This window comes from Leguminivora glycinivorella, chromosome 24 (genome assembly GCF_023078275.1).
Source record: "Leguminivora glycinivorella isolate SPB_JAAS2020 chromosome 24, LegGlyc_1.1, whole genome shotgun sequence".
Lineage (NCBI taxonomy): Eukaryota > Metazoa > Arthropoda > Insecta > Lepidoptera > Tortricidae > Leguminivora > Leguminivora glycinivorella.
In genome coordinates, this window is record NC_062994.1 from 10,137,562 (window position 1) to 10,153,025 (window position 15,464).

The window sequence follows — 15,464 nt, forward strand, 5'->3', positions numbered from 1 at the left end:
CCTATTTCCTCAGTTTTTACCGACCTGGGTCCCGTTACTCGGGTCCTCTCACTCGCTCGCGGCCGGCGACCTAGAAACCTAGATGAGACCTGTTGACCTAAAACAGTGTTTGGCTAAATCAGGCTTTGACCGGGCTGCCGATGACATGAACGGGTTTTGTTATGAAGAATCCTTTGAATTTATTTGATCCTAGTTTAGTGAAAATTATCTGAGTTGAAGTTTAACTTATAGTTTTACCTCCATGTACAGTCAAGGTATGGGCATATTCAGAATTTGGGACTCCAATTAATTAGCGTAAGTTGTTAACAAAGATTAAAATCCCCGTATACTAGTTTCAAAATTGGTTTCTCAATGCATTCTGCGTTTTAACTGTACAACTCCCGTGAGACACATACATATTTAAAAATATTTTAAGCTGGTTACTCACGTATTAAGTCGATATAGCGTTCGACATGTTTCGGTCCAATTTCGAGGAATACAATTTCGAGGGGGGGGTCATGGGGGTCATGCACCCCCCCTCCTCCGAGCCTAAGTTGGCCATACAAATAGACCACGTGACCCCCCCCCCCCCCTGGGCATGAAGCTGGATCCGCGCTTGCGTGCATGTCAAACAGTTGAAGCTCATACAAGTGTCCTGAGTCGACACCGCATATCGTACACGCGAGCGAGCCCTCCCCCCCGACAGAGCGTCCACTCAGGCCTTAGGTACAGGCGTTTGCAATCGGCTTTGATCTGCCAAAAATCTAAAGCTCACTTTTTATTTCCAGATGCACAGTTGCGAGACGCTGCCGGCGCCGCCGGCGTCCGGGCCGAACCTGCTCCTGGATCTGGGGCGGCTCATCATCCGCGCCCGGAGCCCCGCCCCCGCCCCCGCCACGACCGCCTGCTGCACGCCAAGCTGCTGGCCGCCAGCCCGTCCACCAGCCAGCAGGTATGTCGCCCTGGTACACTAGTCGAATCGTCGCATCATCAGAGACAGAGGTCTCAGAGCCCCAACCTGCTCCATCCTTCTACCACCCTGCAGGTATGTCGCCCTGGTCTTCTTTGACACGTTATCAGAGGCCTCAGGGCCCAACCTACTCTGTCCGTTTACCAGCCAGCAGGTATGTTGTCCTGGTACACTAGCATCATCAGAGACGTCGCCGGTACCAACCTGCTGGAGGTAGGGCGGCTAATCATCCGCCCCGTCCCCCGCCACGACCGCCTGATGCACGCCAAGCTGCTGGCCGCAAACCCGTCCACCAGTCAGCAGGTATGTCGCCCTGGTCTTTGACAAGTTATCAGAGGCCTCAGAGCCCCACCTGCTCCGTCCTTCTACCAGCCAGCAGGTATGTTCTCCTGGTACTCTGTGGTGCATCATCATCATAGCCTCACATATAGAGATAGTGCCCTAACCCTGGCTTACCACGGTCGCCAAGTTGCTTGCGGCCAGTCCGTCCACCAGCCAGCATTTACAACCTTATGCCACACCAACAACAAAATTCTCACGGCTAATTTGTATACACATTGGCAGTGCCCTTGTCTTTTGAGCCTGCAGTCTCAGCTGTGCACTATTGCCTCGTGATCAAAATTTTTATGTTCCGTCTATTCTGCCGTACGAGAGCTTTAAATAAATAAGGCTAAAACTGCAACCTGTGAGATAAAACCTAGCTATTGATCGAGGAGCCAATGAAGTATAATTTGCAACTGTTATTACAGGTGGTGACCCAGCCAAAAGCCGAGAAGGAGGAGATAAAGCCGGCCGTCGAGGCGTCTCTCAACGATCACGTGCACGCCCTGTGGAACGACCAGATACCGATCTGCATCGAGGTTGGTTACTGATGCTTCCTATTCATCATCTATTAGCCCTTTATAGCCAACTACCATAGAGGAATAACTTACGGCCCAGCCACGATATTGGTCTAAGCGCGACAGCGGTGAGCGGCAGCCATACGTGCGAATGATAAGTCCCATCGCTGTGTCTCGCTCCAATGTATGGCCGTCGCTCACCGCTGTCGCGCTTAGACCAATGTCGTGGCTGAGCCGTAAGGGAAGAGTTGTAACTCCATACATCAGTAAATGCGGGCAAAGAGGATCGAGTATTATAGAGAGTTACTGTCAAAGTAAAATGTGTAATCACAGTGCCATCTCTCGTCACAAGCTTAAAACTTTTGAACCTCATTTTTGACAATTTGGCCCATATTGTTAGCTTGATATGTGTTAAAATGTCAAATATTAATATTAGCGCCATCTAGCCGAGCGTTCCCCAAAGGTGTAACGCCATCTAGGCCACCGTACCTTTTTCTCTATGGCTTTGAGGTACGTTTTTTTCTTAGACCTTATCCGTCTATAGTTCTATACGGATTTACATCCCATATCGTCACTACTTTAAAAAAAACTTGTATCTTCGTCTGTCAATGAAAAGAAAATTGTAGTAAGTATGTATGGAATACGTATAGACTTACTGCGTTTTAACTTTGAGGAACAGCGTGAGATACGAGATTTTTTAAAAATAGTGACGATATGTCTTTGATGCGGGTTATGTTTATGTGTATAGGCATAGTTAAGTGACATCTAGCGACAATCACGCGTAAAATAGCGTAAATTATCAGTACCACTACTCGATATTGGGTGGCAACTGTGTCTCGTCTGCCAAAAATTTAATATTAGAACAGTTTACAACTTATATTACAAGCAGAAGGAATTGAAAACAGAATACTGATTAATAGAGCATTAGACTTTTCGTTCGTCGCGACATCTATTGACGAGTAGCAGTCAGTTGATATTTAATATGAATGTAACTCTTTTCGTTGCTTTAATATTTTATACTGGCAGCATAAAGTCCTTGAACAGAAAAGTGCCACTTTGCGTCAACTTTAAAATTAAGGGAAAAGTTAAATTTGTTTTTATTAATTCCTAACAAGATTTTGTTGATGAATTGAGATTTTATTAAAGCACCTATCTATATTTTCTTAATTATAACAATTATCCGTATATATGAAAGTGAATTATATTACTAAATGTTGGTAACAAAATAGGATCAATTAAAATTTGCTGACGTGGCATTGTACAAAGTTGACGGGAATTGCTGATGGTGACTTAACTGAATGTAATGTATGCACAGATAACATACCTCTTCCCCTCTTCACCTTTCAAAAAACTCTTTCATACTTATCCATACTTACTATTATAATTGGGAAAGTGTGTGTGTCTGTTTGTTTGTCACTGAGAAAACTATTTTTCACTTGTTGCGGTTTATCCGTTTGAATCAGCCAAACGTATCTTAAAACATACAGGTTGTTTTTATAAAATACTTGTTGATTATAATTGCCGATTCAAATGACAAGTAGCTTGTTGTTTGTAGGCGCTATTTTAACCAAAAAACTTGTTGAACGAACATGAAAACTGGTTGTATTTTGTTTGTCCGTCTTTCACGGAGCGACGAATTGACGTGATTTTTTAAGTGGAAATAGTTGAAGGGATGGAGATTGACATAGGCTCTTTTTTATGGGATAGGAGGCAAACGAGCAGACAGGTCGCCTGATGGTAAGCGATCACTGCCGCCCATGCACACCAGAAACACCAGAGGTGTTGGAGGTGCGTTGCCGGCCTTTAAGATGGGTGTACGCTCTTTTCTTGAAGATTTGAAGGTCGTATCGGTTTGGAAATTCATTCCACACTACTCTTACTCTTACTTTTTGTCTCTTTCTAACGCGAGCGAAGCCGCCGGCAAAAGCCAGTACTCGATAAATATATGATTATAACCGACCACATAATCCAATTTACGCTCTTTTCCATCACAGTAATTGTAACTGCAAACCTATCATTACTAAGTGAAAGCGAACTAGCTTACCAACTGCCGGATATATTTTTAGACAGTGCGTGTTTGTACGCCATCTACACGGTGTCACACACCGAATAATGTTAACAGGGTATTCCTTTATATTACATGAGTAAAATGTAATTTTTTTTTCTGGATTTCCCCTACTTTCAGAGTTAATAAGTATAAAAAAAAAATATGAAAAATCAAGACAGCGATGATGATCTAACTATCCTCGTTGATAGATATCAAAAAAGTATTTTTTTAGAAAAAAAAGTAATCTAGTGACTCGGTATTGATTATTAATCTGAAATAAATGAATTAAAAGTATTTTTACAAAACAATAAAAAAATGTAAACATATTATTTTATTTTGCAGAGAGAGGAACCGAAATGAATTATTATTATTATTTTAAGTGTCAGTTTTACGAATAACACTTACGTTTTATGTGAAAATACATAAAAAAAAATCATTTGAATGTTTATGAATCTACATATAATAATAGATTACAACATTTATGGTTTAGCACGTCACCCGCGTTCGATTCCCGGCTTCGCCACCAGTGGGCCTGATCGCTTTCTCTTTAGTGTATGGTGCCTATTTCAGTTTATAATGTTGATACCATGTCGCCTAATTAAATTGTTGTTATTTTTCAGGTGCTTCTGGCCCCAGACTGCCCCGATTGCTACCAGGCGATCAGCCGTGTAGAAGAGGATTCCTCATTCGACAAACAGCACACCCAACAGCGCGCGTTACTCCTCGAGAGATGGAGCATGCGAGCGCTTGTCACCAAGTATGTATTAGGTATTTCATATACAAACTTATAGGAAATCTCGAGACAGGAACCCATTACTACCACCTTCTGTATCTGACCCTTGATCCAGCCACCTAGTGTATTTCTCTAGGATTTTATAGGTTGAAAATCTCCCTTATGAGACCCTTCACTGACACATCTATCAGAACACAAGCCACATTTGTGGATTCTTTAATATCAGTAGCTTAAACACTGCTTGGGCAGAGAATGGTACCAGGCGATCAGCCGAGTAGAAGAGGACTCCTCATTCGACAAACAGCACACCCAACAGCGCGCGTTTCTCCTCGAGAGATGGAACACGCTAGCGCTTGTTACCAACTATCAATTACACACGCAGAAAGGAACCGATTTTATACGCGTCGTGTCATCGTGTCCAAGACTACCGCCTTCTGCAACTGATGCTTGACCAAGCAACCTACATAGTGAATCTTTCCAGGTTTTATAGGTTGAGAATCTTAACTTATGAGACTGCTTGTCACCATGTATGTTATGCCTAAATTTTCACTCTCGGAAAAAATATTGTCGAATCAACACCTCATTATTCCCACACCATACCATAATTATCAAACTTGGGTATTCATCTAGAAATGTCTTTATTTGCAGGTCCCACGAATCTCCGGCGTTCATAACATCCCAGTGGCTGCTCAACGCGGTCCGCTCGCAACTCCACTTCTCACAGCTGTCCGCCTGGTTGGCGAGGCTGAAGGGCAAGGAGGAACCAGGGGAACGCAGGTCAGTACATAACTTGGGATATATGTGTGAAAAAAAAAACCGGCCAAGTCCGAGTTGTACTCACGTTGCAAGGGTTCCGTACACCACAAGAAGGCCTTGAGCGCCTTCTTTTTAGAAGGCTCTTTAAGTCATTTTTGCGAATAATCGATATTTTGATCAATTTCTTCCAAGAAAATGCCGCTGCAAGGAGATACCAAATTTTCAAGAAATTAGAATTGCTGGAGCGTTACGCAGTCCAAATAGCATATTCGGAAACTCGATTAGACCACAGCGTGCAAACTTTGTATCATATAAAATCAAATTACATTTCGAAATACTATTGTGCATATTTCTAACATAACTGACTCCGTGGTATTTGGTGGCAGGTTTTTAGGAGAACTTTATTCTCGTTTGAAATAGCTGGAGCGTTACTCAGTCCAAATGTCATATTCGGAAACTCAATTAGACCACAGGGTGCAACATTTTGGTATCATAAAGCATACAATTGAACTAAATTTGGCTGTTACGTACTATACTTCCAGAGCATTTGGTATTTAGGGTTCTCAAAGGTCGGCAACGCATAAGTGGCTCCCCTGATGTTGCTTATGTCTATGGGCGGCGATGACTGCTTCCCATCAGGCGGCTCGTCGGCTCGTTTGCTGCCTATTTCATAAAAAAAAATGTTCTGTCTGTACTTTGTTAAAAGCTCTTAAATTTGCGGTTTAATGCGAAAAAGACGAATGTTTTTTGACCGAGTTGGAAAGGCCTTTAAAATTTACTGTATTTTCAAACATATATATATTTTTGTATTTTCAGGCGAAAATTAAGCCGCGAGAAGTGCAACTACAAAAAACTCGAATCGAACTGCGACGAGGACGTCGAAGAGCGCAAACTGAACATCGTCTACTCCATCAAGATCCCCGGCGAGAGCTACAAGATGGCCGACTTCAGCAAGACCCCGACCGACCACACCTTCCCCATCACCGACATTGGCAACAACGTCTATCTCAAGGTCACCCTCAGAGCCTCCCCAGGATAGACGAGGTACCCACAGTCAAATGCTCCTGCCCGCCCAAAAGACGCGCAAGCAAAGAGTCACCAGTCAACCTACACGAAGAGTTGGTCGGGAAGCTAAATGATCTCACTCTAGGACCGAGAGGTTCCAAGTTCTCACCAGATTTAGATGTAATTAACTCTAACACAGGCCCGTCCACTCGCCGCCTCTCCATCATATCCACTCCCGCCGCGGAATACTTGTACTCCACAGCTTCAGAAAAAAAGGTGGTCGATGATAGGATGCATACGCCTTGCAGCGAAAACGGGAAACACAAGTGCGAATGCGATGAGTCGGACGGCAATCATAGATCTTCCACTAGTTTAAGTCAGGAACCGAAGAAGCTAGACGAGAGGCGATTGAAAGAGATAGCCAAATATAAAAGGCGGTTGCGGAAAGAGAGCAAGCTCAAAAAACTCTGCGACAGCACTTCTTCAGAAGGAGATTTACAAAAGTCGAAGGAGACACATACGTCCATTCCGATCTTGCAAGCGGCGAGATTTGACAGATTCCGAGCTATCGGCTGCTATAGAAACCAAACGTATTTGACGCTGCCCGCTAGCAGGATGGAAACCAAATCCCCTTTCGTTGAAACAGATAGTATAACACCAGCAGAGTTTAAAAAGACCAACACTGTCGCCACACAAACTGACGAAGTGACTTGTGCGTGTGGCGGACCTTTAGTAGACCGATGTGAAAGCTGTATAGACAGGGGAATGGTCCGATCAGAAGCTAACTATAACCTAGCTTCGATAGACCAGTCCGAAGTGTTGCTCGATGCTATAAATCGCTGCAAAGACGAGACCGGAGCTAGGCGGAAATACGAAGAAGATAATATTAAAGCGCTAAAAAAGCATAAATGTGATAATTATAATATAAAGTGTGATATAAGTAGTATAGGTATTAGTCATAATGAGGAGCAGGTCATTAAAAGACCTAAATTGAGAAGGATATTCCCGATAGTTGACAAGATTGAGAAGATTGTCTCTGACAGAGCACAAAACCAAGACAACGCTGATATTGAAGAGTTACATTTGAAAGACGATGACACAGTATTTTCGAAGCCGAAAGAATCGAAACGGCAGAAGACTTTTTCTATAAATGATGACGATTATGTGTTCTATGAGAAATGTGATTATGGAACTTTTGATAGGTGTGAGATAGATTCCCCAAGTGAGACTCCTGAGCAGAATGGTTTTATGTATCCTGATAAAAAAATGGGGGTAGAAAACCAGGTGCCTTCGCCTACAGAGATGGACCGATTTCGATGGCGTTTCGACTCGGCGGCTTCGATGGTGTTCCATACTAAAACTGGGCTGCCTCTGACTTCTAGTCCGGCGCCTCTGAGAAGAGGAAACAATTGCTTCGATTTTGATGACTCTATAAATGGAATCTCTGGGATTAAAAGGTAATTATTATTTGATTTTGTTTCGTCAAATGTAGTTTTTTGGGGACCGACAGAAATATTTTTAAATGCTGGGGACTGATAGGAATTGTTTCTTATTTTAATTTTATCCCTAGCCATAGATACAAATAGGTTGCGCTGGTTGGGAATAGTTCGAAATTGTTTGTTTTTAAATTGTGTTTTTCGGGTATAGAAAAAGTAATGTTATTTTTAATTGATTTTGTTAAATTAGGTGTATTCTTTGGGGACAAGTAGAAATAGTTTATTGTTAAATAATGCTTGTTGAGATAGGAATATTTTTATTGTTGAAAAATATTTGCTGGGAATAGTTGCCATTTTATAGAAATAGTTTATTTTCGATTTTTGCCCATTGGGGATATTAGGGGAATACTTTATTTCAAACTAGTTTTTGCCCGCGACTTCGTTCGCGTTAGAAAGGGACAAAAAGTAGCCTATGTCATTCTCTGTCTTTTCAAGTATCTCACTTAAAAAAATCACGTCAATTTGTCGCTCCGTTTTGCTGTGTAAAATGGATAAACAAACAGACAGACACATTTTCCTATTTATAATATTAGTATGGATGTGTTTGTATTTCTTGTAAATTTAAATGTAATAAATTATAGGTGGTTTAATAAGTTTGTCAGTAAAAAGGGATTCGAATTATTTTTTTTATGCAATAGTAAATATTGGTCTTATATTTTTAAATTTGCAGTTTTTAGTAACATAAATGGCTCGTTAGACATTAGTTAAATTCGGAGTTAGTTTAATTTAAAATACAGACTAAAGTAAAATTCATAATCCTACGGACTAAATTGACAAATGACTGACAGGTAAAATGATACCAGGAACAGCAAAATTAAAATAGGGAAGGGTATATGTCGATAACAATATATCGACAAGTTGTAAAGTACATACAACAGACAAGTTTAAATCAAGAATAAGTATATTAGTTTCAAATAAGAGGTACACATTTTGGTTTGTTCTATGTATCTTCGAGGTAGTGGATGGATACCATGCATTTTTACCCACTAGTTTTAAAACATAAAAATGTTTCCGCGCCTGTAGGTAAAAAATAAAATACCATGTCCGACAATAATAAATTATCTGTCACGCTATGGCAAGTATATCATAAATATCTGTATAATTTTCGAATAATATTATTGCTGCTTCGAAATAAAAAAAATATCTCTTATTAGCGGTCTACAGACCTTTTGATCTGTCGAAATCACAGAAAAAAATGGTATATTGATTAGCCGATCAAATTGCCAATTTCATTGTCCCGTCTGGGTGCACCTTAAATCTACGATGTAATAATAATTTTAATATCGATAAGAACGACACTGGCCAAACTGTGGCAACATTCGTTCACACTTACTTGTCAATTTGGTCCGTAGGATTATGGATTTTACTTTAGTTTATTTTATAGTAAACATAATTATGTTAATACTTTCGTTGTCCTAGCTATTACTTACTCTCTTGAGGTTCAGGTCCCCACGATACAGACTGTGCCTAGTGTGGGGGCCATTGCATATGTTTCTTGATTTTGTACTTCTTGAAAATAAATATTGTTATTGTTTCTCTTTACACTAATCTCCTCAAGGTTTTTTGAACGATGGGTCTTAAAGAGAGTGTAATTTTTACTTTTATTATTTAATAAATTAAAAATAAAATGACCGGTGATCATCGTTTCGTATGTATGTGTGTATAAGCTTTATTGTACATAAAAAAAAAAGCAAAAGATATACAGTTAATAGCATACAATGTAGGCGGACATTCCTCAATGGGATATCTTTTAGTCAATCTTTGAGGAAATGAGTAGAAGCGTTGAATTTTTGGTGAGATAGTTTTGGGTAGATTGCAGATATGCGTATATTTGTGGTTCTAGCGCGCTGTTCCACCCGATCTCCCCGTGTCCCCGTCAGCGCCCCCGCGCCGGCGCCCCCGCCCCCGCGCCCCCGCCCCCGCGCGCGCGCGCGCAGCCCGGCGCCGGCGCCGGGGAAGGAGCCCGCCACGCCCAAGCTGAGGATCGGGCCTAGCGCTGGACTGCTGGGTGAGATCTATTAACTAACTATTTTAACTCAATGATCCAAACTGAATCTTAACCTCCGAAACGAGAGATCGCCACCTGTCCCGATCCTGCGCAGCCTCTCGCCGGTCCCTGACTTGAAGCCGACGGATCCGCCGCCGCACTGTCCTCCCGGCGATACCTGGGTCTACCCGCCACCGGGCCACCGGCCACCAGACCCGAGAAAGCTCTCGTCACATCCCGATCGTTTCCCATTCTAAGTGAGTGACCAGAGCAGCGGAGTCCGTGGACTTTCGTTTCGCCGATGATATTGGATTCGGCCACTAACGCCTCGATTTCGTTTTTTTGGATCCTCCCGATGCCAACGCGATAGTTTTCTTAAAAAAGACCCAATATATCGAATAATATATCTTAATAAGTGTTGCTTGTAAGCAAAGTACCCTAGCATAAAAGAGTAACTAACGATTACACGATTCAGTCCCGTTCTAATTTAATAATTAAATAATACAAGAAACCGAGAAAATAAGGATTTCCGGCCGAGTGCCTATATACGACCGAACGAGCGAGAGGCCGGACAGAAATATAAATGTGTAGTACTTTTCTCAAATGTGAAATGAAATAAAAAAAAAATAGTCTGACAACGTATCAACCGACTTTTAAAAACGAAACCTTCTTTTTATCAGACCGGCCAGCTGTATGAATAACAATGTTGTCAATTGAAAAAAATGTTACTTTGCAAAACCTAGGCCTGAAAAGTAGTATGAAATCCCTTTTCAGGCCTCTCGAGTGGTTGCGCCCAAAAAGTAAGAGGCTTATAGAATTTGGCAAAAGAAATTATTGTTTTTTGTATTATTTTACATAAAAAATAAATATTTATAGATTTTGGGTATTAAAAGTGAATGATGACTACGTATTTTCGATTAAAAATGTGTATAATATTTTTTTTAACTTTGGCCACCGAAAACGCTGTCAGTCACGTAGTGACGTCATAGAACCTAACTTAACTTCATGTCAAATCAATCACTGACATGATGAACTTTATGCCTCATACTTAGGTAATGTCAGAAAAAAATGTGTTTAATTCGATTGACGTCATGCAGACAGTCTATAGATTAACATGGCTAATGTTTTTGCCTGATTAAGTGAAAGTATACTTTAAAAATGTTTTTTGCGGTTTTCATGTCGTAATAAAATATGGTAATATTTTTTTTCGGTTAATTGGAAAGTAATTAATTAATAATATAAGATAAACTTTAAAAAAGGGTTAAGTAGCCTATACTTCCGAATCCATTACAATGAATATAAACAGACATATTTGATTGCATGTTTGAGAAATGTATTGTCAATTTTAAGGCCAGTTGCATCAACCACATTTGACAGACACATCATCGTCTCGCAGCATATATTTATTTTTACCATTAAATTTACAGGCAGCTTCGAAGAATCCGCCCTAAAAGGCCGCTTGGAGCCAGTTGCTACAGTCCACGGGTTCACCGCCGAAATCGGGGCGAGTGGGGCCTTCTGTCCGCCGCACAAGCGTTTACCCGTCACCGTGTTCTTTTATGCCCCGGGCGGGACCAACGCACCTTACATGGTAAGAATTTTATCAGGAATGTATGCTATTTTAAGAGATTATTGATGAAATCGGGGCGAGTAAGACCTGTCCGCCACACAAGCGTCTACCCGTCACTGTGTACTTTTATGCCCCGGGCGGGACCAACGCACCTTACATGGTAAGAATTTTATCAGGAATGTATGCTATTTTACGAGATTATTGATGAAATCGGGGCGAGTAAGGCCTTCTGACCACCATACAAGTGTCTACCCGTCACTTTGTTCTTTTACGCCCCGGGCGGGACCAACGCACCTTACGTGGTAAGAATTTTATCAGGAATTTATAATATTTTAAAAAATAATTGATGAAATCAGGGCGAGTAAGGCCGTCTTACCACCATACAAGCGTCTACCCGTCACTTTGTTCTTTTACGCCCCGGGCGGGACCAACGCACCGTACATGGTAAGAATCTTATGAGGAAATGTTGGCTATTCTATGGGTTTAGTGCCGAAATCTTAAGAAAAGTAAGAATTTACGTACTTAAAAATATACCCTGCTAAATTTCATATTCCTAACTGTCCCCATTCCACGTAAGTGCGTTTTCACATTATCCGATCCGATATCGGATGTAGGACCGATATCCCATACATTTAAGCCGCCATCTTGGATTTTTGCCTTAGAAATCCTTCCGACATCCGATATCGGATCGGATAATGTGAAAACGCACTAAGACGTATTCCCAAATGTCCCCGCGGGTATTTTTTTTTTTTATACTACGTCGGTGGCAAACAAGTATACGGTCCGCCTGATGTAAAGCGGTCACCGTAACCTATGGACGCCTGCAACTCAAACAGTGTCACATGCGCGTTGCCACCCCATTAGAAACTTGTACACTCCCTTTTGCTGTGTTAAGTACACAGCAAAAAGGAGTGTACAAGTTCCAAGGAGGGTTCGGGTTGCCGACGACTCAAAGGACAATAGACGGAACAAGTTAGTTCCGTAAGTCCTCCCGTCATCAGCACACCGCACCCTCGTTGAGCTCTGGCAGCCTTACTCACCGGCAGGAACACAACACTATGAGTAGGGTCTAGTGCTATTTGGCTGCGGTCTTCTGTAAGGCGGAAAAGATACTATTCCCACCTGTCCCCGTCGGGTACATTTATGTTGTGTAGGTAATGTGAATGATTCTTTTATATTATTTTTAATTTATTTTATTTCTTTTCTTAAGTAAAATAATTATGTATTTAAATATTTCTACATAAAAAAATCTTTCGACGGAACCTTAGTTTTGTCAATGAGCCATTGGTCAAAGTTTTAAAGATAATTAAATGTGTTATTTATAATGTTTATATATTTTGTGTTTTGTATTCTACATAATATAGTTAAATTGCCTAATTGCCTAAAATTTATGTAGAATACAAAACATAAAATATATAAACACTAGCTTTTGCCCGCAGCTTCGCTCGCGTTAGAAAGAGACAAAAAGTAGCCTATGTCACTCTCCATCCCTTCAATTATCTCTACTTAAAAAATCACGTCAATTCGTCGATCTGTTTTGCCGTGAAAGACGGACAAACAAACAGACACACACACTTTCCCATTTATAATATTAGTATGGATTATAAATAACACATTTAATTATCTTTAAAACTTTGACCAATGACTCATTGACAAAACTAAGGTTCCGTCGAAAGATTTTTTTATGTAGAAATATTAAAATACATAATTATTTTACTGTTTAAGGTCCACAGGGCTACCCTGCACAACTCGAGCATACGAATTGTTTTAAAAATAACTTAACGTTATGTTGCCCAAATTGTCTTTTTCATACGCACCTATATTGTAAATTTCATGGACATAACAATAGACGTTTTTAAAAAATTAATGAAATCTGTATGCAAATGTGTCCGAAAAAATATGATAGATTATTTTCCTCTACTGTCTATCGATGTCTGGGTACCCACAACACCAGCTTTCTTGAGCTCCGTGGGTCTCAGTCAATCAATTCAATTTATGAATGTCTTATAACATTTATTATAATACTTTTATCGAAATTTTGACTTCTTTCTTCTTCATTCTTCCAGGGCCATATAAACCTCGGTCCATCAGGTTACCGCGTGCCCCGCTCGGGCACCATACAAGTCTCCCTCTTCAACCCGCACGGCACCCTAGTCAAGATGTTCGTGGTCCTGTACGAGCTGACGGGCATGCCGCCGCTGGCGAGGACCTTCCTCCGGCAGCGCACCTTGTATATGCCGGCGAGGGCGCCCGCGCCGAAGCCTTCCACTAGGCACAAGTGGCTGCGCTACCTCATACACCTCAGGTAAGCGTACAAAGCCGGTGGAGGAGCCCCCTCTGTAAATATTATTATTGTTTTGTGCTAATGTTTTATTTTATTTTATTTTCTATTCAATTTAAGTTTTAGAGCTACTAACCATATTATGGAACCTGTTTTCTGAAATATATTTTTTTTTTTTTTATTACAAGGTTTTATGTGCCGCAGAACTACGCGGTATAAAACACGGTACAAAGTTTAGCCATTGTATTGAAATCGAAACTTTTACCTGAAAAGTCTCACAATCTGGTCTATGTATGGCGATCTCAATCAGGCGTTCTGATTTAAGAACGAATTTTATGAAGTGTTTTAATTTTCAATTATAAATCTTAATATCCGTCACTTCTTCAGGTTTGAAATAAACATTAATTTAGAACTGTAGTTTGCTAGTTTTGAAGGATATTTATTTGCAATTTCGTAGTCGGACTAGCGTAGAGCTCAATGTAATGCTTGTAGGATATATCATTAATTTAGACAATTTTGTTACAGATTCATGACCTCAAAATCAGGAAAACTCTACCTCCACACAGACATACGTATCATAGTCTCCCGAAAAGCCGACCTCGACACGGCCACAGCTCATTCTACCATCTTCCGGACCATACCGGACGAACCGACCAATGAGGAGCCAGAGATTTCCACCAATGACAAGCGAGAGATTTCCACCAATGAGGGCGCGATCTCAATCGATAGGACCCCCAATAGAGTGTTCGGGGGTTGCAGCGAGTTTGACTCAGAACTTAGAAATGATATAAGGGAATTGGGACACGAAAATCAAAATGGTGTCTCGTATGAGCTCAGAAGCTTCACTTACGCCCCTGAGAACCCTAGGTTTTCGCCCCGATAGTATTGGGGCAAGATATTTTATCTGTTATTTAGTGCCTGTGGTAAATATTGATCCGAATGTGTTAATATGTATGGAGTAATGAGAAAATATATTTTTTGGTTTTTATAATACGTTTGTTTCATTAACCTTAAAACTTATTGATATACTTAGGCCCACTTGCACCAACCACTTAACTCGGGGTTAGTGGGCTGTCATCTGTCAAATTCCATATAAAATGGTGGGTTAACCCTCCCTTTTCGTTGATGCAAGTGGCCCTTAGATATAGAAATCGAGGTCATTAGGGTTATTTTTATCAAACTTCCTCGAAAAGTGTTATTGAATAGGTAAGGCGATCCGTAAATCCTTAATTTCGACCTAGGGCTGTAATTTTTGTCCGAAATGAATGAGGCAGAAGTATCTGTATTTTTACAATAATGATCCCGCAACTACAATGAACTTTAATTTGTGACACCCTAATGCCTTGTAAGGGGTTAACTAGCTTATATTCCTATCTGTCCCCGTTTCGATCATGTGGAATGGGGACTGGGGAGTTGGGGACAGGTAGGAATAACATTTAATGAAAAAGGTTTTTTTTACGTTTGGAATAAACAATAAAATTCATCGTTCAAGTACAAAAACATTTAATAACCAACCAAAGTCGAATAAATAAATACACACATAGTACATTATGGCGGCAACTTACAAGAAAACTTACTTTCGAATAAATACTTAAAATACTGATAAATTTTGAAAATAATGCAAAGTTTCATCAAAATAAATTCATATTGGAAACAACGTTTTAAGAAAAACTTGTTAAGTATAATTTGTCATTTTTTGTGAAACTTTGCTGATTTCAGAAACCCTAGTAAAGCAAAATACCTAGCCGTTTTATAAATAACAAAAAATACAAATTTTGTTAATAAAAGTGCAAAAAATACT

At 40.5% G+C, this 15,464-nt stretch overlaps 2 protein-coding genes across 2 annotated transcripts; both read left to right on the forward strand.

Annotated features, from left to right (window-relative positions):
* Positions 1 to 241: 241 nt before the first annotated feature.
* LOC125238524 (protein FAM214A-like) lies at positions 242 to 6,500 on the forward strand. The gene is made up of 6 exons (XM_048145857.1): positions 242 to 254; positions 768 to 931; positions 1,699 to 1,809; positions 4,456 to 4,592; positions 5,217 to 5,345; positions 6,141 to 6,500. The coding sequence occupies exons 1-6, from the start codon at positions 242 to 244 to the stop codon at positions 6,361 to 6,363; spliced, it is 777 nt and encodes a 258-aa protein (XP_048001814.1). The 3' UTR covers positions 6,364 to 6,500.
* Positions 6,501 to 7,612: 1,112 nt separating this feature from the next.
* On the forward strand, positions 7,613 to 14,654 carry LOC125238729 (protein FAM214A). The gene is made up of 5 exons (XM_048146148.1): positions 7,613 to 7,786; positions 9,669 to 9,833; positions 11,240 to 11,403; positions 13,449 to 13,687; positions 14,189 to 14,654. The coding sequence occupies exons 1-5, from the start codon at positions 7,765 to 7,767 to the stop codon at positions 14,544 to 14,546; spliced, it is 948 nt and encodes a 315-aa protein (XP_048002105.1). The 5' UTR covers positions 7,613 to 7,764; the 3' UTR covers positions 14,547 to 14,654.
* The last annotated feature ends 810 nt before the right edge of the window (positions 14,655 to 15,464 follow it).